This window comes from Peromyscus maniculatus, chromosome 11 (assembly GCF_049852395.1).
Source record: "Peromyscus maniculatus bairdii isolate BWxNUB_F1_BW_parent chromosome 11, HU_Pman_BW_mat_3.1, whole genome shotgun sequence".
Taxonomy (NCBI): Eukaryota; Metazoa; Chordata; class Mammalia; order Rodentia; family Cricetidae; genus Peromyscus; species Peromyscus maniculatus.
In genome coordinates this window covers 39,394,738-39,418,943 of record NC_134862.1, presented here as the reverse complement: position 1 = coordinate 39,418,943, position 24,206 = coordinate 39,394,738, and the positions used below count along the sequence as shown (strand labels likewise).

Below are 24,206 nucleotides of genomic sequence, written 5' to 3'. Positions count from 1 at the left end.
AATTTCTATAACGATTTATTCTATTAGCTAATAAAACATTTCCTATCATCTACTTCCCCCATTCCTTTCTATTTTTTTTTATGTGAATAAAGAGAACAGAACAAACTAAGAAGAAGCCACATGATCAGAAGTGTGTGTGTGTGTTGGACAAAGGTTTCCATCTTTCCACATCTCTTTGCTCATTGTTTGCTTGATTTTCCATCAAATATTCTACTTTTCTTTCTCTAAAATATATACACATATGTATAACTATTAAAGAGTTTATCTGTATAAATATGTACCTGTGTACGTATGTATGAGGCTATAAACTATGCAGGAAGTTTTCTATATTTTGGATTTCTTCTGCTAGTGAGTTGATTATATTTCTTGTAGGGAATTCAGATAGGAATCTGCACCCCCCCCCACTGCTGTCCCAGGGTTTTTTCAACACCTAGTACACATGCTGTGTGTCCAGCCTCTGTGGAATTCTAAATCATATTTACTGTGTGCCAATCAAGGACTCTGGCCCAGTCCCTACAGGATCATGGGACAGAAATAGAGAATGAGAAGAACACAGACTTCATCCTCACCAGTTGGTAGAAATAACAAGATGATTGCTCCCATCACCATCACACACTTGGTCTGCCTGTAGGCACGGAATCATTTCCCCAGAGGGAGAACTCCATTCCGTATTTTTCCCAAGAGGAATTAGAGGCAGGTGGTCCTGCCAGGTTCCAGCAAGACCTAGAGGACTGATTTCTCTCTGCTTTAGGGAATTATTTTAAAATAGCAAACTGTCAGCCCTGAATAACAATTACAAAAGCTGTCTATTTTCTCTACCCATGGTAACTTAGCACTGAGAAGAGAAACTATCTTCCAGTTGTACACTGAAGTCACCGGGTTTCAGTCTGAGCTCTCTAAAAACAAAGATATTAACAGTAACTCCAACATGCCCCCAAAGGCTGCAGGACTCCCCCACCCCCAGGTTATAACCCCCATGCCCCTATAGAGTCTTTCAGAACCCAAGACTGAACTTCTGAAAGAAACTGTTGTTTGGGACAAAATGAACACTCAGTGGTTACCTGTTACCCTCCATTTCTACCCACTCCTGTGACTGCAGGGTCCTTTTTCATCTGATGATGCTGCAGTTACACTAAGGCTGGTGTCAGCATCCCTCCTGATCTACATCAGCTCAAGGGTTCATTCTCAGGGGTCATGGTTCACCTGGCTACTGCAGTGCGCAGCTGGAAGATGGCTTTTCTTCTCAGGGCTGGATTTGTACGTCAGTCCAAATGTCCTTGGGCTTAGGAAGAAAATCAACTAACGAGTCTATGTGTTTGGAAAGACACTGGGGAGCAGGGAGCATGAGGGTCAGCCCTGGCTTAGCTATTGTTGTTGTATTTATTCATTGATGTTTATGTATATGTGTATGAACATGTGCATGTTTATGCAGGTGCATGCGTGTCCACGTTTGTGTGGAGATCAGAATAATGGCCAGTGAGAAGAAAGTTATACACAAGGGTATGTTGAGGGAGTCCACAAGGAGAAAGAGTTACAGGTTTCTCCAATGAATTCCAGAGATGTGTCTGAGATATGTGGAGAAAGAAGACTGGGATAAAATTTAAAACATCAGTTCTTCACAGTGTTTTATGAAAATTTTGACTCAAGTGAAAATAAATACAACATAGAAATAAGGAAAAAATATGTGCTCCAAATTGCCATAAAGAAGCCAATAGACCAGAACAAGAGGACTAAAAACTTAATCTATTGAGTAATCATCTACAAATGTGGCCCCAGAATCATTTTTGATGTTTCAAAGTATCCTCAAGGAGGCCACCATTCCCCTTATCTCTCTTCTTCATCTGCACCCTCAGCCTGTGAAGGTGAACCACTCCGCATTCTGGGAACAGAAGCTTAGGACCTAACCACTCAAGCCCCATCCTTTGGTCAAGAAGTATGCAGGGATGAGCATACAACCATCAGGCATGATGTTCCTCCCTAGAGCACTTGAACTAGTAGTTCCTGTAACTACTGGAGAAGATGTTCTCTCCTACATTACTTATCACCTTAAATAAAACTCCTTACTGAGCTTTGGTCTATGTAGATGGCTTATCAAACTCAAGCTACTGTGGAGAATGATGCAATGAGAAGACAGCAACTTGGAGAGTTGAGAAGTAGAAGGATGAAAAGGAGAAAGTTTAGAGCCCCTGACATCGTTCGTACTGATGAATGTCATCCTGGTGGCCATTCTGTTTTCAGATGTTTGAGTTAATAAGTCTCTTCATTGGTCAGAAACCAACAAGAACTGGTCTCATGTGACCTACATCCATAAGTGTCCCAAGTAAGTTGAGGTCCATTTGGTGTGTTGAGAACTCTGCAGCTTTGAAAGCAAAAAGGAATGGCTGTCCATGCCTCCATGCAGTCCACTTTTACTTGCAGGCACATCCCTGACCAGAGCAGTTGCAGTTTTGGTAAAGCTTGGTGTGGTTTGGTTTTCTTGGGAGTAGCCCTAAAAGCTGGTATGGTATGGATGAACTACAGGAGGACGAGTTCTAGGTTCTAAGAGAATGCAAGTCACCCTAAGGAGTCTCATACCCAGCTGTAAGCGAATAATGAGTTCTAATTATATAGAGAGCACATTTGTGCTACTAGCTATAATGGAAACTTTTCAGTGCCCATAAGCTGAAGCAACATAAGGATATTGGGATTATATGATGCACTATCTTGTTTCACATTGTTACAGGCAAATATCTGACAAAAGCAACTTGGCAAAGGGAAGAACGGTTTACTCTGGCTCACAATTCAGAGGAAACAGCCCCACACATCAGGGAAAGCACAGTGGCTGAAAAGGCTCCATCCATAGTAGCTGAACCTCAAGGTATGGCTAGTTCACATCTTAGAAGACCGGGAGTAGGAAGTATTGGCAGTGTGGCTGATCTAGAGTCCTCAAATACGTGTCCCCAGTTACTCATCTGTCCTAGCTGTTCCTCTCAATGCCAAGGGTCTACAGCACTCAGAAACAGTAGTCCCAGCCGTGAAGGCAGTGTTTGAAAAATGAACTTGTGAAAATATTCATGTTATACAGGAGATTAGTTCAGCCTGCCAGGACCTGCTAAGACATTGATTTCTAGAAGTTGTTGGAAAAAAAAAAAAAGAAATGAAAGCTAGCATCCTCCTGTCCCAGATTCAATACTGTTATTCCTATTTTTACTTGCAATATGAGTCAGAGCAAAATGAAATCCCTGCAAGCCTGGGCTATGAACATGCACATGTGTGTGCCCGGGGCAAGCTGCAGATGACAGTCCTGTGAGATTGTAGTGGCTATGGCATTTTCTTGCACAGACAGGAAGCATAAAGGATCACTGCGCTCAACAGTTGGGCATGTGTTGTTTCTCTGCATGTAAAGCAAGATTATAGCTGAGCAAACACAACCTACCATCTGGGAAGCCATTGGTTCTTATTTTTCTTCATATTAATAAAAGGAATCTTTTCTCTTAGCACAACATGCAAGGAGAAAGACACTTGTGGAAGCTGAAAGGTCATTGAAGGATGGCAAGGTGCCTCTGGGCTTGTAGGGGTGGGGATGGACATTTTAAATACAAAATGGAGAAAACAGGATTGCAATGGCTAACTAAATAAAAAAAAAAAAAAGAAGATGTTACTTTAAGCCTGAGGGCAATAAACACTAACCAATATATACACACACATATTGTGTCCTTTATTAAAACATAAAATATAAGACCAAATGCTAAATGTAGAAAACTGATAATAAAGTAATAACAAAAATAGTTGGTTTCTGGTGTGATTATATGAATCATGTCTAAGGACCTCAGTGTAACCATCACTTATATGAAAAAGTAAGTAAGTTAGAGTTTTGATTTTTGTTTGTTTTTTTGTTTTTGTTTTTGTTTTTGTTTTGAGACAGTGTCTGATGTAGCCCAGAGCCCAGACTAACCTCAAATTCATTATGTAGCCAAAAATGACCTTGAGATTCTAATCATCCTGTCTCTGCTACCCTAGTTAAAGCATATACCAGCAAGCCTGGTTTGCTGTGATGCTGCAAGTTGAATCCAGGGTTTTTTGCATGCTAGGCTAGCACTCTACCAACTAGGCTGTGGCAGTAGGACCAACATTATTTCCAATTGAGTAACAGCCACTTATTCAGCTAGGAGTTGAATATGAAAGTCAATCAAGGTCAGATTCTGTGCTCCACAGAAATGTCCTTAGCTGCCTCCCTAATAACTAAATGCTGCCAAGCCTGAGCCTGTTATCTAAATACAAACAAATGCTGGCTTAGCTGGCTTAGTCTGCTGCAGAGTAACGTGTACACTGGAAGTGCATGAAGCATGGCATGGACTCACCTTTCTTCCCCTGAGGATCACGGCAGTTTTCATGAACACACGGGCCCCAGGATGACCAGGAAGACACTATGCAGGCCGTCGAGCAAGGGACATTGCAGAGCTGGGAGGCTGAGGGGGCAGGTTCCAAACATAATGTACTTTCCACAGGCCTAGAGACTAAAGGACAGAAACATAAATGCCTATGTCACATTCTTTGGACTTTCCTAAAGTCATATCTTTGTTAGGTTTATGATTCTAGAGAGTATATGCAATCAAGACAAACATTTTCTAATACGGATGTTTAGTTCTATTCTATTAGCCTTTGGGGTGAGTAAAGAAAAAGACAGAGACAGAGGGCATGCACTTGAGATCCCTGCATTGCAAAGCACTCCCAGGGAATTCGAGAGAGCAGTGGAAATATCACAGACACAAATTATCCAGAGGTATGATTTAAAACAGAATTAAATGTCTTGGTGAAATTTCAAGAAGAGTCTATCTTAACAATATAAATGACTGGGTCACTGTGAAAAACATCAAAATCGAACCCCTAAGGTGCAGTGTTTAGCATAACCAATCTACTGCTGTGACTCCCCGGAGGGGTGGAGCTGGCAAAGACAGAAGAAAAATGATTCTTCGAATAAGAAGAAAAATTCGACCCTGACTGCGGTTTTGGCTTGAGGAGGAACTTTCCTAACTGGGTTTCCCAGAGGTTCAGGATTCCAAGGAGGAGGAGCTTCCAGATGCTAAGATGGGGGCCTGGGCTGGGTCCCCTCAGGGTACAGTGACTATCTGTCTTTCAGTGGTGTTCACTGTCCTCTGCCCACAGACCTCACACAAAAACACAAGCAATGGAGGAAAATGCAAGTTACTGGCCTTTGTGCAAGTTCAACAATGGGAAGAGGAGCCCCTGAAATAACACATTAAAGACACAGGTCTAAGTCTACTGCAGCAGTATTTACTACAGATGAATTGTAGCATTGACTCAGGTGTCCATCAAGAGAAGAGTGTTGAAAAGGAGATTTCAAGGAAAGGGGAATAGAAGGCAGATTCTAAGAAGGAACAGGGGATAGTGTAATGGAACTAACTAGAAGGAATGAATGAGGCAGGAAGGGGGGAAGGGTGGAAGAAGGAGTATAGGAAAGGAAAACTTATACTAAAGACCTTTGAAAATGCCATATGGGGACCTACTAGTGCAGAAATGTCTGAAACTACATCCATATTCATAGATAAAAAGCGTCCTGTAAACCATCCCAAGATAAAGACTGCTGTCATTGCCCTTGTTTACCCTCCAGAACTTGATGGGAAGACACTATCGATGAAGAAGACATCACATACTTGAGTCACAGGATAAATCAAGCTGGTCTCAACCTGCAAGCTTCATCCCTTACTGGCTAGTTTTCATCGTGGTAAAAGGTTCTGGGCACAGCATCAGGGGAACAAAGCTGTGAATAGCCTACCCAGCTATGAACCGTGTGAGCCACATTAAAGATAATAAGATATAAAACCAAGGAGGTGATATTTAGGAAGAGAAAAATTACTAGCAGAATGGGGTGCGTGTGTGTGTGTGGGGGGGACAAATGTGATCCTAGCATCTGAGAAGGATGCATGCAAACATCATAATAAAGCATGTTTTTGAGTAGCACTTTGAGTCTCAAAATGTACATCAAAAAGGAAATACAAATATAAAGCTGTTTACTCTTCTACACAGAGTTGCCTCCAGTTGAACAAGTTTTGAGACATTCCAAATTTTGTGAGCAGTATCTTCGATTCAGGAAGTTTTATCTGACTGGCTTGTACTATTTTGTAAATATTTCCCACATGTCATTTGTATCCAGTTGAACAGATTGAAAATGCCTCAAAGGTGGGAAGTGGCGTGAGGGGATTGGGTGGTATGTCACACCACCCCGTTTGCTTCCTCGTTCTCTGGGTAGAGAAGAATCAGATGTAGTGAAGGTGGCAATCTGTCACAACTCTGAGCAGAGGAGCTTTGAATAAGAATCAAGCCAACAGCAAAAGAGAAAACAAATACTGTCATGGAAAAAGACACAGGCTTGTGAGCTGGGGTGGGGATTCTGATGCGCAAAGCCACAGTCGGCATCATTTGTGAAAGCAAATGACAGGGTTGTAAAAACAACACCAATATTTTATTTACAATTTATTATTATTATTATTATTATTAATATTTTTGTTTTTTTTGAAACAGGGTTTCTCTGTGTAGTTTTCGTGCCTGTCCTGAATCTTGCTCTGTAGACCAGCCTGGCCTCGAACTCTCACAGAGAAACGCCTGCCTTTGCCTCCCAAATGCTGGGATTAAAGGAGTGTGCCACCACTACCCAGCTGCAATTAATTATTTTAAAGTGTATCAAATTGAATAGTTTTGACTTAAAATGAAAGTCAAGGGCAAAGTTAAATTGCCAGTGTGAATGTGAAAATATGTATGTCATGGAGTGGGGGCAGGGAAAGGAGGAGAGAGCAGATATTGGGGAAGTTATGGAATCTGTCCAGGGATATTGATAAGGGAAGTATTAGATCATATACTACAGTTGTCAGTGGGATGTGCACCAAAACTAGAGACGGATCTATGAGATGGCTGGATTCAGAGTAAGGCAAGCTACATAGACACACATCTGCTGAGTAAATAACTCAGCCATTCTAAATCACCGAGTCACCATTTAAACTAGCCACTCTTGGATAGTGTCTGTGTTCAAGGAAATCTCTACCAATAAGATTAAGTCAGGCAACAGATTAACAGACAATGGAAGGAGAGGCATCTGAGTGTCCCATACATAAAAAAAAACAAAACAAAACAAAACAACAAAAGCCAGATGTCTTAATGTAGAAGTGTGCTTGGCTCCCATCCTATGTGTGTTGGCATTTACTCCCACAAGCATAGAAAGACTCCTGCAACAGACCAGAAGGAAGTAGGCATGGCAGCTGATTAGTCTAATCATTTACTAAACATGCATAATGTATACTAAGCATGGGTCATAATATCAAACAGATACTGACACCTTTGGTCTGGGTAGCTTCTCTTTGAGTTACCTATTCTTAATGTCTCTAGTTTTAAAATAAAAGAACTACACTATAGAAATGTTAGCTCACAGGCTGGAGAGAGTACTCAGCAATCAAAGTACAGAATTCTGCTTCCAGAACCCACTTGACTGGCTTAGAACCCCTTGTATCTCTAGTTCCAAGTAATCTGACACCCTCTTCTGGCCTCTATGGGTATTGCACTCACATGTACATGTGCCACACAGAAACATACAGACATACTTAAAAATAATAATTAAAAAAATATTCTAAAACAATCTTAGCTCACTTGCCCACAAGCTTAGTCAGGGAATGATGGAGATAAGATCTGGAACTAGGCAGTCTGGCTTCTGAATTTATTCTGTGAACCACTTCATTAGGTGAAGTTTTTACTTGAAATTCCTTAGTGTCCATTATGCATGAGACACTTTTTTAAGTCGCCCTAGGCTGACCATGCATTCCCTCAACTGCTTGCCTATCACTATGAAGAATAGCTACTGAATATGTTACAAATTCAGCATCGTAATAGAAGAGAAGAACTGGCCAAAAAGAGCCTGAACTGTGTACTAGTGACCCCACAACAAGGTATCCTTGGATACTCTGCCATGTGCCCCAATGTATAAAACCTGGAGTGGGCCACTTTCAGTCGAGGCCTGCAGAGCTGAGCATGCAGATATGTGCTTTCTGTACCTTGGAAGACAGGCTCCGGAAAAGTTAGACTTTATTTGTTCTTTGCCACCTGCCAGTAAGGAATAAATCTGCTTCATAAAACATGCTGTATATGGGTGAGTTTTAAATATCTGTGTGTCTGTACATCTGTATGTCTATGTGTCTGTATGTCTGTATGTTGACTCAGAAAGGTTGACAATCAGTACACAGTGACCCACCTCACAGCTTGTGTTAACACCGTGCTCTTGATGGAGGAGTGACAAAGAGTGGTAAGACGGCCGGAGACCTTCTCCTCATAGAACCGCATTCCATTGTGGTTGGGTCCAAACTGCACAGGTATCCAGGAGCCCAGCATGATGTCAAGGATGGGCTTCTGCCCTCTTTCTGTTGCCATGTCTCTCTCCTTTCAACACCACCCAGATGAAGTACCAGATGCCAGCGCTGAGAAGGCCTCAAACCGCTCAACACTAAGGTGAATCAGTGGAATGCTACCATCTCTCTGCATCTGATGCTTGGCACAGTAGCCAACACAACTCCATCCACCAGCCAAGTGTCTACCAGGTACATGGTGAAATCTTGGTAAATCTCATGTGAAGCTCCCAGAATGCCTGGCAGGAAAGGCTCTTAGCTGAAGTGTAGTTAGGAAGAGACAAGGGAACACGCCCTGCAGCTGAATCTGTCAGGACACCACAGCCACACTTCAAACAGACCTGTTTGTTTCATTTTGAAGAGAAGTTGAGGACAGCAAGTGGTTAAGGGTTATGTTTCCCGAAGTCCTCATTCATAAATATTCAACTGTCAGTTAGTAGACTGTTAGGTGATGCAAGCAATGTAAGATTTGAAAGTAGAGATAGTCACTATTACCTGGACAAAGAGCAGGGAATAATTTCCTTGGGGACTCTAGAGTGACATATCAGAGACTCAGGGATAGGGTGAAACCATTTGTCAAAACAGTCATTTTTCTTCAGCACCTGCTGCTTTGATGGACAGTCGATCTTAATCCATATCAATAAATTCCTCCAGCCATGGTGACATGTCTAAGATGCTGCATTTAGGCACCAAATCGATGTGTCTGGGTCAGCCTAGTTCTTTCATGACCCCAAGTCCCACCCCAGGACACATTTGGTCCAGAAATAAATGATGAATGCATCACAAAGCACTTAGCAGCTTCAGAACCCTGGAGAAGGGTGAACACAGGATGCTTCTATACCTATTGACTGTTAGCCCTGGATGTCAGCTTTAGGGCTAACTGAGTTTAATTAATCAATTTGACTGAAAAACTCAACTCCAAGGACTCAGATGGTTTGTACAATTTCATTATCAAATTCAGAGGATGGCAAAACCTGAGCCTTAGGCTGGGAAGCAAACACACTTCCATCTATCTTTCATTTTCTTTCTATGAAAATGAAGGCACCAGTCAAGACAGATGTGGCTCTTTGTACCAGGATAGCCTTTGAATGAAGGACAGTCTATGAGAGGTTGCCAGAGATGTGACAGATCCAAGGAACCCATGAATGTTCCAGCCCAATTTAACCCTTTAAATTAGACCCAAGCCTTTCTTTATAGTACTACCTCAGAATTCTAACCTATGTTCAGATGTGTCCCACTGAAAAGGACATAGTGAATCCCAAATTTTCTCTGTCCCAGAAGACTAATTACTTTTTACTCCCTACTAATGAGTATGGCTATTCAGACTACAGTATCTTAGGGAGTGAGTGGGTGGAGACATCCCTTGCTGGAAATGGGTGATATATATAGTGCATACGTTACTGAGCCTTCGTTTATCTTGGGTCAAATTCTAGCTAGAATGTTTGACATAAGAATCACTGCTATCCTAGTCAAGGTACACTTTCCTCTGAAATGACTGTTAACTAACTCAACTCAAACACCATGAATCCCTGCTCAGCAAAACAAAAACAAAAACAAAAACAAACAAAAAAAAACATTATTTCTGCATTTTCCCCCAACTCACTTTCAATATGGTCACCTGGAAGCTTTGTGCCACCCAGGCACTGACATCTGCTGGACTGAAGATGCCCAGGTCTCACAGGCTGCTCAGGCTCTGCAAATAACAACTTTAATTCTCTCAGAGAGCTCTAAAGATCCTCAAATATTAAAACACCACAAACTTTTAACTAGGTTAAAGCCTGATCTCTATGGATCAGAGTCTTTCCCAATTCTGAGGAATACATTACTGTATTTTAAGTGATTGCTCATATTTGGTAGTAATTAATATTTTGAATATTCTGGTACCTAACCTGGAATTTTTCATTTGCAGTAAGAAATGATTAAATTGACCTGCCCTACAAGAAATGTTGAAGTCTGTTACTAATGATTGCAAAGTTTCCTTAAATGATGAATAACTCAATGAACAGAATGCTAATTAACAAAGGGCCAAGTAGGCTTGTAGGCAATATACTCTATGTTATAAAATGTGTGCTGTTCTAAATTCTAGAAAGGAATAAAGTTCATTGTTTTCCTTAAGGGAAGGTGATTTTAGATGAGGACACAAACCTAAAGAAAATGGACTATATATAGGTCAGGAGAAAACTTCCTGGGGTGGTGGGCCATGTGACTACCACACTGGATAATTACACCACTAACTATAATACATATGGAATGATGAACACCTTTACAATTTATTATTTAAAATTAAATCAGCTAGAATCCAAGCTAATTTGAATTAACAAAATAGTATGATCCAAAATTTTATGAGAGAATCCCACTCCCACCCCAACATTCTGCAAGATTTAATCTGTTTGTTTTAACTCTTCTAACAGGAATTAAAATGAAATTGGAAAATATTATTTTGCTAATTGTAATTAATATCTCCGTAGCCCCCTTGAGTTTATAAACAAGGAGTCATTTGCCTAAGGGGAAAACGTTATCATCACAGCTAATGGATGCTTCTTTTTTAATATAACATTATTAGACAAAAGGAAACCAAGACATTCTTTCAAAATTCACAAAGCAGCATATGTAATTCTGTCAGGGCATAATGAAGTGCACATTATCTTCAGGACAAAGAGAAGCATCTGAGGAATTAATCACTACAAATTTTTCTCCAGCATTTTCAAGGCCAGTAATGGAAACCAAAGACATTTCTTGGGATACCCTGAAACTTATATTTTGCTTTCTTTCCACATCATCACCATACAAATTAAACCTTCAATCTCTGGTTGATTTTATGCAAAATATTTGATTTTGTGAATATCATCAACCTCCACCAACAGCTTAGACAGACACATTACATCCATTCCAATCTTCCAAGCCTGACACAGCCACTGTAAACCCCAAAGGAAATTTTGACTCAAGGACGTGGGAAGCCCTCAGTGCCTGGGCTCTCCAAGCAGCAGCCATAACAGAAACAGCAATTGCTCAAATTTAATTCAAAACTAATGAAAGAGCCTACTTATGTAAAAATGCTGCTTTCTAAATGATTTTTCAGAAACAATATTGCCTCTGACATATCCATTTAGGGAGTACACTGACTTGGCAGAAACTCAATCCACCTTCTACTAAAATAAAAGGGCCTCTTCTACAGACTGAGAGAGTCAAATGGATGAAGGGTAAAGATAAATAATAGCACAGTTTCAAGCATGAAGTTCTTTTCCTTTGAGAAGCTACATGAATTATTTCAGTTACCTTTTGCCACCGGGATTTGCAAAATAATATATTTTTCTTTTAACTTGGTAGACAGAAGAAAAGCAAATCTATCTTCCAGCACTTACAGTCAGCTTTAAGAATCAAATTGCATCTCATCCCGTTACACCTAATGAAGCTTAATTTTAGCCATATTGTGACTCTCTTGGCAGAGTACTATGCAATACAATTTGGCAGGAAGATGTGTGTATATACAGCAGATTTGATAGCTAAAAAATAATTCCTGCAATTAGAAGTAATTATGTGAAATTTGGACACATGTCAAAAAGTTTCCAAATTTAATTCATTTAATTTAATCAATTAGAAAATGCCCATCCATGGATAGGTTTTCTATTGCTTCTGAGTAACTACACCATAGATCAAAAAATGGCAAAGCAACATTCAGAATAAAAATAAGTCTGAATACAGATCACAGAGCAATTGGCAGCCAATAATTACATGCTTAAAGAAGTATAGGAGCATGGCGTACTGGGCTTTTTGTTTTATGCTCTCATTTCCCCAGCCCATTTTGAGAAGTTTTTCCTGTTTGTTTTGTGGACATTTGGCTAAGAGCTAAAGGTAGAATGAAGGGAGGATTAAAGAAAAGAAATGACCTAACATTTTTTACTCTTCATAAAATTAAAACCATTACTGTTGAGAGAAAAGGCCCTGGGGTGATTTGGGGGGATGAGAAAGTGACCAAAGAGAGAAAGTAGGGGGGTCAAAAGACAAAGAATAGAGTTCGCAGGGATCTCCAACGCAGAAAGAAATGCCCTCTGTCCGGAAAGCGTGGCTTCTAAGGGGCTTTTAGTCTGAGAGTCCTTCTGGTCTTCAGCACATTGCAAGATGGAATTCATTGTCTATGGAAACCATGACAGGAGCTAAATGGGAGTAAGGCTTCCCTAATTGCCTGCTAGTATCACTCTGTTTAGAACAAAAATTGTGATGGAAAAAGATCTGCCATTATAGTAATAATTAGGAGGAAAAGCAAACATTGTTATTTCAAAAAAATTTTTTACTAAGATAAAACCTACAAAAAAAGTAACTTTGAAAACATTAACAGCAGCCTTTGCCCCTTGATCTCACAGCAGCTCTGGTCACCTGCACTGGACCTACATGAAGCTGGCCCAGTCAATAACTGCTATGGATGGAGGATGGGCTCAAGGAGGACTTACTCCTCTATGCTGAACTAGAAGATTCTGGCAAGAGGGAAATCATTGTCCTCAGCTGTAGACACACTAGTGAGCTCACAGAGCTCTAAGGGCACCCAAGCCTGTGGGGACACAGATGTCCCTGGTTAAGCTCAGTGCGTTTAAAAAACAGAAGGGCATAAACATGAGAAAGGAATGTTCATGGAAAAGAGGGACTGGACAGGGGTGGGATTGAGATAAGAAAGGCCAAAAGCATATGAATGCAGTATATGCATGAATGAAATCATCAAAGAACACATTTAATTAAGAAAAACTGTCGAAGGTAAAGGTGATACATCAGGGAGTGTTGTTCCAGGGAGGAGGAGGAGCTGTGTAGACACTTCTGTGCTGACTACAGAAGGTCCCTATGGTTAGTTTTAAAGGCTTAAGAGATAGTAAACAAGAATGGTTGGTGTGACTGTTTTAATTTTGCATGTTAATTTTAGACCCTTCCTAAGGATGTACACACGCCTTCCACTGTACTCCTTTCTGTCCTTCAACAACGAGATACTTGGAAGCTGGGGTCCTAAACTCACCTGTCACCAGGTACAAATCTTAGCACTATTACACAATATTTCTCCTTATCAGCTGAGAAGGGAAAGATAATGATAACATGTCTGAAAAGCCAATAAGCAGGAACTGGAAGGAAGCAAGAGGGTTCAGGAGACTGCAAAACCATTGCTGAGATGAGGAAGCCTGAGGAGGAGACAGAAGGGGACAGGGGTACTGAGAAACAGGTGTTCCTGTTGAGAACAGGAAGCAAAGTGGTCACAGGATGCCTGGGAGCCGGGGTGGGAGGGTCAGACAAGACAGCCCTTCATTTCTGCTGATTCAGAATGTGGCTTCCTAAGAAAAACAAGAACTAGCCTTTAAAAGACCATGGTCCTGTGAGAGCCCAGCCACAAGCTGCAGTGCCGACGGTTCCTTCAGAGGGAGAACAGGACGCATGCGCAACGATTATTTTAGTCTCTCTAGACAGAACTCCATATCTCTAAAGCAAATCACACACCCTGTGCATTTGCCAGAAGGGAAGAGGAAGGCCTTGCTGTACTCCATGTTCCTGTTAGCACATGCTACTTAAAATTTGCAAATCGTTTTAGACTGAACAAGTTAATTCAACTTCAAAGGAGGGCTCTGAGAGTCACTGAAAGGGACATGGATGAGGCCTTGCATAACAATTAAAAAATGCAGAATAGTTCATTCCTTTGAATAAATACATACATACATTCATATATATATATATATATATATATATATATATATATATATATATATATATCCCAAACCATCTGTAATTTGTCTGAGCATTATAAACACAAACCCCTGCATTACAAAACTTCTTCCAACTCTATTATCACACACCTGGCTCTGTATATAGTCTGCTACTGTCAGGCCAGCTTCCTCCAGTGCAAACCAATAGACTCAGCACTGGGACAGAACTGGGACCAAGGTATCAGGGAGAACAATGAAGATTTTCACACCTTGAAAATTCTTATAATTAGCAGGCTGAAAAATGAACCCTCTGAATAATGTATAGACTATAGTTTTAAAAATCCATTTGGCAAAATACTTTAATTAAGGACTCATTAAACTAGGAAGCTGTTGCTACCTGTGTGAACCAGGTAGATCTCTTACCAATAAATCTCAATAAAATAACCAGTTTTGCTTTCACAATGCCTCTCCCCTCTGATCATCTCCTCCCTAAGGAGCCTCTGTAAGCCTCCTTACCTCCACTGTCTTCTCCTTCCTTATGGCTTTTAACAATACAACTATTCTTAGCATAGCTGGATACGTAACGTAGGTTTGTGTTTAAAGAAGAAAATCAAAAGATCTTATTTCACTGTTGTGTCTCCCTGGGTGTCATGCCCACACTACCCCAAGGACCATAAAACTGAAACAAATGGACAGTTTGTATGCTATGCAATCCATGGGAAGGATCTGAGTTATGAAGTCAACCCTGTGAGTTAACTGCTCTGGATAATAACTCTAATTTCGAGTGGAAAACTAAACTGTGGAAGTGCCATCCAAGACACTATAATTTGCATTTGACAAAGACATGACAGGAACCCAAACAGTATGACTTCAGTTTTTCCTCTTGGCTACTCTGTGAGGCTTCTTCCTGTGGCAGATCAGTAGGGCTTGGTGTCCATGCGTGTCTCCCTACCTACAGGCTGAAATGATCATTGGCATTACTCTGTTTTCTGTGTGAGCTTGGTTTGGGTGAGAATCTTTAGTCTAGTGCTTTCATCAGAGTAAAGAGAGAGAGCATCACTTCAGATATTTTGAGCAAAATCCTGAAGAATGTGGGGAATAAGGATAGTGAATGATACCCTGTAGAATTTCATTAATTTGAAAAATATTTGCTTACATATCAGTAATGTTATAAAAGCTTTCTTGAAAAGTTGTATCATCTTTAATTTTTCACATATACCCAACTATTCAGAGAAAAATGGGTCATAAAAATGACTATTTACATTTCTTAAAATACACCTGTCATTCTTGAAATCTTAATTTTAGTGAAAACATCAAAAATAGAGAAACATTAATAAGTATTTTATTTAAAATACACTCAGATAATTTAATATTAAAAGCAGTAAGGATAGTTAAAAGTTCTTAAGTACAAATTAACATCAAATTTGAAAGTATTATTATTTATCTTTATAAGTGTGGGTTAATTGAACTTTTCAAAATCGGACTTTCTACTAAATGAAAATAAATGCAGCTATAATCACTTTTTTTTATCATTTATACTTTTATGTTTGAATTGTAATAAATATTGATCAATAGACTCAATGGGGAAAAATATGTTGGTCATGGTTAATCTTGTGAGGGGGAGAACCTGATTCCTAGAGTAGTCATGGCCTTCCGGATGGGAATCAGACATTGACAGCTCACGATATTACAGGAGAGAAGGACATGGAAGTCAGGGTGCTTCCAAGAACTCCTTATAAGGGACACAGCCAGTGGTGCAGCACCTCGTCTGAGAACGAGGGCCAGCTCACCCCAGTCAGTCCAAGAGAATCCAAAGCACAGTCGCCCTAGTTTCTGGTGTGTGTCTCTTCCCCTGAAAACACGGCTAGAACCATACCCTGCCTGCCTGTAGACAAGAGCCAGCTGGGCTTGCTGTATGTCATCATCAGCAAATTGTATGAGGTAGCTTCCATACATCTAGAGTTACTTTCTTGTTTTATATCTGAAATAAATCATATTAAGAGACTTGTTATTAATTGCTGCATTTTTGAGACTCTGAGACTTGCTTCTTAACACTTTTGTAGACTGACCCTTGCATGCCCTAAGGAATCTTTTTTTTTTTTTTCTGGTTTTTTGAGACAGGGTTTCTCTGTGTAGCTTTGCGCCTTTCCTGGAACTCACTTGGTAGCCCAGGCTTGCTGTGGATATTGCTCTATATAAATAAAACACTGATGGCCAGTGATCAGGTAAGAAATAGGTTGCCAGGCAGGAAGTAGGTGGGACAAGGAGAGAGGAGAATTCTGGGAAGCGGAAGGCTGAGGGGAGAGACACTGCAGCCACCGCCAGGACAAGCAGCATGTAAAGATACCGGTAAGCCACCAGCCACGTGGCAAGGTATAGATTTATAGAAATGGGTTAATTTAAGATAAAAGAACAGTTAGCAAGAAGCCTGCCACGGCCATACAGTTTATAAGTGATATAAGCATTTGAGTGATTATTTTATAAGTGGATTGTGGGACTGCGGGGCTTGGGGAACCTGGAGAGAAGCCCTCCAGCAACACAGGCTGGCCTTGAACTCACGGAGATCTGCCTGGCTCTGCCTCCCAAGTGCTGGGATTAAAGGTGTACACCACCACTGCCCGGCAGTGGTTTCCTCTTTAGAACACCTTGTCCCTTCACAGGTCTACTCCCTCCAGAAGTCTAGAATGGAAGAGATCTCTGTGATGTCTTATACAGTACCTTATCTCTACAACAAAACAAAACAAAACAAACAACAATCACAAAACCCAATGCCTAGGGATATTCTCTGATTCATCCAAGATCGACAGTGGTGGAATCAACCTAGAACTCCATCCAGAGTTCTGCCTTTCATGAAACACACACATTAAAAACCAAAATCATAACCTTGCATTTCCCAGTGCCTCATACACTCCTTGTTCATTTTGAACATATTTTATCTTCCAGATAGTGACATTTTCCTCCAAGAAGGATCTCATTTTCCCCCAATTAAGCTTCAAAAACTATTTTTAACACTCTTTTCACTAGAGGCTCATTATTACAAGGCTCTCAACTAGCCAAGTGCCTATGACCAAAATAATAATAATAAGACTTTTAAAAATGAATAGTTTGAAATTAACATTTTATCATGATGGAAACTTGTATGCACCATGAAAACACTTAAAAAATAGCACACATGGTCAGACAATGGTGGCACGTGCCTTTAATCCCACACTTGGGAGGCAGAGGCAGGTGGATCTCTGTGAGTTCGAGGCCAAGCTGGTATACATAGTGAGTTTCAGAACAGCCAAGACTACACAGAAAAATCCTGTCTTGAAAAACAAAAGCAAAACAAAAAAATTAACCAAACAAACAAACAAAATAGCATACAAATTGAGTTAGAGTCCCTGTCACCTCACACATAAGAACAGATATTCTTTGTATCCTACTCAACCTGTAAACCCCAGACCAACCTAATCCTGACCAGCACGTGGTCAGCATTTACAACTAATACATTTAATTTGATTAAATGTTTCCAATTCTAACCTAGAAAGTAAATTAGAAAGAGTAGCATTTGACAGCAAAGATTTTAAACACATTTGAAAGGGCTGGATGTGTATGTCCATCATCTGGTAGAATGCTCACTTATCAGTAGGTCCTGTATTCCATCACTGGCATGCTATATACTGGGCACAATGATGCTCACTTGTAATCCCAGCACGAGGGACCTGGGAGAGGAGGATCAGAACTTCAATGTCATTTTCAGCTACATAAGGGGTTCAATACCAGTATGAGATACAGAAAATCTGTCAGAGTGATGGAGAGAATGAAGGAAAAAGAAAAGGACAGAGAGAGGAAGAGAGGGAGGAAGGATAAGGCAGAAGATTGAAAAATTCAACCTACAATGTCCCTTGATTGCTAATACAGCTTGAAACTGCAATATTTCATCTCATCGAGGAGACCTCACTCATCCTCTTCTTGCTAAGTCATGCCTCAGTTTATGCAAGACTCATTCATACTCCCCGTGGTCCCTGCTTACATATGGGTCCTAAAGAATCAGGGATCAGGTCGGGTTGAAACCCTCATTTGAACTTAGAAGGCATGCCCATTGTCTTAAGTTCCTGTGAGTTATCTTAAATGTAGTAAAAAAATATATAGAAAAAAATGAAAGATATTCTTGGGAATAGAAAAAGGAATTATAGGAAACAAAATAAAGGTAACTGACCAAGAGAAGTTTTGCCCACCCATGAGAGCACAGTACATAAAAGAACTAATCAGTGACACTCTTAAAAGCAAGATATTAATAATAATGTGTAGTGTTACTAAGAGTGAGGTTAATAGGTTAATTAGAGGCGTTAAAGGTCAGAAGATTAGACATATTTGTTAATAATGCTGAAGTGGAAAACTGTAAATAGAAAGTGTGGACATGCCTGCATTAAGACACTTACCCTTTGCAATCTCTGAGAAATAAACACTGGCCTTTCAAAGAAAACACATTCTTCATAAAATAAACTATTTTGGAGGGATAAAATATCTCTTTACCACAGGCCACGGTCACATATGACATGCCAGCAGCACTGAAATTGAAATAAGAGCATTGATCTGCCGACATCCCTTTCTATCCCTGGCTATCCGGGTGCTGAGCCACCCTACCCCCATGGCTATCCTGATGTTGAGTCACACACACCCCCATCCCTGTCCGGTGCTGCTGCTGATAGTACAGCCCTCATCTTCCTGAGTAGCTCTTTTCTAAGCTCTGCTGCCAAGTCCCAGAGAGGAGACTCCATGGTGCTCCCTCCTAATAGTTTATAATCCGACTGGAGGAACTAAGATTGGTCCATGAAAACTAGGGTCCATTACAAAACAAGGATGCAGTTAAGCACTTTTAGGAATAGCAGCAACTGTACATGAAGTAGGTCTTGTTCACAGATGGGGAATCAGCACCAGGGAGAGAGACCGAAACATCTGGAAACACTTGGGCATAACTATAAAGCTAGTCTCCAACTCAACCTCTCTTCTTATTTCTGGAAGATAGTTTGTATCTGTGTACATGTGTACATGTGTATGTATACTTTGTGTGTAGGTGACAATCTCCCATCTCAGTCCTCACCTTTCACCTTGTTTGGCACATGGTCTTTTTCTTGTTTTTCTCTGCATGTGCCTAAACTAGTCAGCCCACAAACTCCGACTCCTATCACACTGTAGGAATGCTAGAATTAAAGACACTCACATTACATGCCCAGCTCTTTGTTTTTAAATTATTTCTCTTAATTTTTGAGATTATGATATAATTACATCATTTTTCCTTTCCCTCTCCTCTTCTCAAACCCTCCCAAATATGGTATATCTCATCTTGCTTTCTTTTAAATTCATAACCTTTTTTTCTTTTTATTATTTGTTGATACTCACATGTATACACACACACACACACACACACACACACACACACACACACACACACACACACACTCCTAATGCACAAAACAAAGCCTACTCAGTAGTCTGTGTAGTTTTACTTATATGTATATGTTTTCAGGACTGACCATTTGGTATTGGGTAATCAACTGGTGTGCTCTTCCCTGGGGAAGATTATTCTCAGCGTTCCTTAGTTGTGGTTCAGGACTGTTGGTTGCCTCCCTCCTTTGGAAGCTTGCATGATGCCTTCTGGTACCATGAAAACAAGAACTCAGGAGGGGGTCTTCAGGTCAGTTCCAGCTCTGGGGCCTTTGGGTCCTGTGTTTGCTGTGCATGGTATCTTTAACAATAAAACTTTATCTTCCAGCTCTTGGAGGTAACCAAAGGCACTAGCAATAGTCTATAATGTCTTGGGAGTATCTTACACAACCCTGACCAATAACTTAGAAGAAGGCTTGTCATGACTGGTTTTAGGGGTTTTGTTAGATAATCTTTGGCTCTTGGAGGGAGCATTGTGAGCCCAGATGGGAAAATTTCATTTGAAATATATACATGTATGTATATACCAATTTATTTGTATTATATGTAATTTTGATAGTTAATAGTATGATCCCTCATGACGTTTTCAGACATCCTTGCTGTTTTTTACCCTCCTTCTGTATTTATCTCCCTTCCTGAATTAGAGCCCCTCATTTTCTCGTTCTGTCCATCAGATCATGTGTACCCTGCTATTTCCCTCTCTGATGCTTTCCACCAACCCTGGCAATCCTCTTTCTTTTACTTTCCTAGTTTATGGAGTTACTCCAAGATATATACTCACATAGCAGATTTAGAGCTAGGATCTTCACAAGAGAGAACATACTGTGTTTGTCTTTCTAGGTTACCTCCCTCAGTGTGATCTTTACTAGTTCCATCAAGTGACCTACAAAGTCCACAGTTTCATTTTTCTTTAAGCAGTGTATGTACCACATTTTCATCATCCATTTCTTGGCTGAAGGACATTTAGGTTGTTTCCATTTCATGGCTATTGTGAATAGAGAGCAACAACAAACATGGCTGACCAAGTAGGACCCGAGGCTTTTGGTCTTATGTCCAGGAGTTAGTTGTATATGTATACAGCTGGGTATAAGAGCTATTTATTTTTAGCTCTTTGAGAATTCTCCACTCTGGTTTGCAGAGTGGCTGTACCAGTTTGCAATTCCATCAACAGTGAATGAGGCTTCCCTTTTCCCCACACCCCCTCCAGCATTTGCTATCAGTTGTTTTGTTGATATTTACCATTTAGACTGGGGTAAGAAGAAATCTCAAAGTTATTTTGATTTGCACTTCCCTAATTGCTAGGGACAATAAATATTTTTGAGATATTTCTTAGCCATTATTTTTCTGCTTTTGAGAAATCTCTGTTAAGTTCCCAAGCCCATTTTAAAAATGGGTAGATTTTTTTTAATTTTATTTTTTGAGTTCTGTATATATTCCAGATGTCAATTGATTATCTTCCAGCTTGCAAAGATTATCTTCCATTCTGTGGGCTGCCTCTTCAACCAGCTGATTATTTCTTTAGCTGTGTGGAAGTTTTTAGTTGAAGTCCTACTTGTCAAGTGTTGGCCTTAACTCTTGGGCGACTGGATTCTTATTTAATAGTCCTTTCTTACATCTATATCATGTAGGCTATTGCCCATGGTTTCTTACAGCTGTTTCAGTGTTTTAGATTTCTGAGTTTGGTCCAATTTGATTTAAGATTTTGTGCATGGTGAGATACAGGTCTAATTTCATTCTTCTGCATGTGGATATCTAGAGTTCCCAGCACCATTTGTTAAAGATGCTTTGTTTTCTCTAGTGTACGGTTCTGAAATCTCTTTCAAATATTACATGACTGAAGTTATGTGCACTCATGGTTTTGTCTTTGATTTAGTTCTATTGGTCTACATGTTGGTTTTGGTATCAGTACCATATTGTTTTTATTACTTTGGCCCTTTGATATTTCTTGAGATCTGGAATGCTGGAATGATAATCCCTTCAGCATTTTTTTTCTGATATGGCTATTTTTGTGGTTCTCTATGAATTTTCTGACTTTTTTTAAAATTTCTGTGAAGAATGAGATGGGGATCTTGACTGAGATTACACTGTATCTGTAACTATCTTTTGATAGAATGGTCTTTTCCCCAATATTAATTATACAAATCCATGTGCATGGGATATCTTTCCACTTTCTGGTGTCATTCTGTATCTCTTTCTTCAGAGGTTTAAATTTGTCATTGCAGAGATCCTTCACATCCTTGGTTAAGTTGATTCTTAGATATGGTGATATTTTATTTGTGCTGAAATGTGATTTTATTTATATAAATAAAGTTGCCTGGGGGGTCAGAGCTAATAGCAAGCCATTTAGCAGAAGTCTGGCAGTGGTAACACATGCCCTTAATCTGATCACATGGCAGGCTGAGTATGTGAGTTCAAGGACATAGCCAGCTTGGAGACACATGCCTTTAACCTCAATACCAACCATAGAGACCTGGCGGTCCGAATAGACAGGCAGTGATGAGGAGGTAATGTGGTTGAGTTTACAACCAATGAGAAGGCAGAACAGGAAGTCAATAAAAAGACAGACACACAGGAAGTAGATCTCTTTCTGAGGGGAAGGACGACAATGACAGTGAGGGGTAAGAAGACAGTCTTGGTCTTAGCTCTTGGCTGCTGCTCTGACCTCTTGGGCTTTTAACACTGCATTTGGCTCTGTGTTTCTTATTTAATAAGACTGCTTAGAATTATATCTACACTTAGATATTTTATTTCCTTTGAGGCTATTGTGAATGGGGGTGTGCCCATGATCTCTTTCTCTCTCTGTTTTGGATGTATAGCTATTGATTTGTATAAGTTGATTCTATATCCTGCCACATTGCTGAATTTGTTTATTGTTTATAGTTTTCTGGTAGAATTTTGCAGCTCTCTAATGGATACTCTCATGACATCTACAAATAGGGATAATTTGGATTCTTCTTTTCCTATTTGTATCTCTTCAGTTTCCTTCTCTTGCCTTATCACTCCAGCTGGTACTTTAAGCACAATGTTGAAAAGGAGAGGGGGTAGTGGGTATTCTTGTCTCATTTGTGATGTCAATGAGATCGATTGTTTCAAGATTTTCTATGTAGGATGAAGTTAGCTGTGGGGTTTTATTTTGGTATGCTTCTTGTAGTCTAGGCTTTTTATCTTGAAACATTCCCAGGTTCCTTTGCTTGCTTTGTTTTGTTTGTTAATCTATGTGTTCTGGAGATTCAGACTCAAGTCCTCACACATGCATGGTAAGTATTTTCACATATTAAGCAATCACTCCAGTCCAGGGGGCTCTTTATATTTCTCAGTTTCAAAGTATACAGGGACCGACCTTTCACTGCCTTGAGCCACTTATATATCTTTTGACAGCATGCCCTTTTTTTTTCTTCCCAAATTCAAGGATAGCTTCAACACTCAAGTATCTGTTCATGTGATTTACTACCCAAATGGATTGAACAGGAAACAAAATTTTAGTACATTATGCTTGTGTGTTCATGTAGGTGCTTCTCCCTGTGTACACATGCACACCAGTCAGTTCTACTAATATTACTTAAGCCACTCAAATTGCCAAAGCCCATGATACAGAATTTCAAATATTAGTGAATAAAGTTAAATTTCCCTGTTTTTATATGACTATGATTAAGAAAGTTCAAGAGCATCAAGTGAAAAATGTAGAAAATCTCAAGATTTTATGCAAGACAAGTTTATAGCATTCTCATAAATTTCGGTCTTCTCACTATAATACAAATGCTTGTACCCTGCAACACTCAGGTTGAAATGCGTCATGATGGGCCTAAGTGGTGGGGTCTCTGAGAGATGCCTGAGTTCTGAGAATCTCACATTCATTGGTCTGTATGCCTTTATGCTGGGGAAGGTCAATGTGGTTCTTCTTTGTTTTTCTGTTGTTTTGATGTAGTGAGAAGCCCCTCTACCCTGATACTGGACTCCCCAGCATCCAGAGCAATGAGACTATAGAATTCTGCATGGGTTACTCATTATTAGTATTACAGTTCTAGAGCACTGCACTATAGCAGTGTAACATGAACCAAGACACGTCCCTTACATTTCTTTTTCAAGTTGCTACATTTTGCAACTATTTTTATAACTCTGTGTGTGTGTGTGTGTATGTGTGTGTGTGTGTGTGTGTGTGTGTGTGTGTGTGTACACCAGCATGAGCATGTGGGGTTGTGCATATGTGCATGCATGTGATCACAGAATGAAAGAGTTGGAGCCCCAGAGCTAGAGGAACAGGTGGTTGTGAGCTGCCAGATACAGGTTCTAGGAATAGAACTCAGGTCCTATACAAGAGCAATATATGCTTTCCTTGCTGAGGTATCTCTCTAGCACCTACAGTTTGCGATTCTTCAGACAGTGGAATCTAGAAAAGCTAAAAGCATTTCCTCTAACATCAGGGATTAGACAGCAGTGTCCAGTTTTCTTTGCATTTATTAAACACAATGCTGTAATTCTTAGCCAGAGAAATAAACAAGAGAAAGAAACAAAACATACACAAATAGGAATGACAGAATTCAAATCATACTTATTTTCAGATGATGTGATATGAAGGACCCTAAAGACTCTAATGATTCCACCAGAATAATCACTTTCAGCAAAGTATGAAGATATAAAATCCACTTGCAAAAATTAGTAGCTTTCTACATACCAATAATGAACATGCTGAGAAAGAAATCAAGGAAGCAATCTG

The 24,206-nt window shown here is 40.0% G+C and overlaps 1 protein-coding gene across 1 annotated transcript in view; it reads right to left on the bottom strand.

The window, feature by feature from the left end:
* The window catches only part of Thsd7b (thrombospondin type 1 domain containing 7B), an 852,383-nt gene that overhangs the window by 459,534 nt on the left and 368,643 nt on the right, over positions 1 to 24,206 (bottom strand). Inside the window, exon 6 of the mRNA XM_042258057.2 lies at positions 4,341 to 4,496. Coding sequence (XP_042113991.2) covers positions 4,341 to 4,496 — 156 coding nt within the window. The remainder of the gene's footprint in view (positions 1 to 4,340; positions 4,497 to 24,206) is intronic.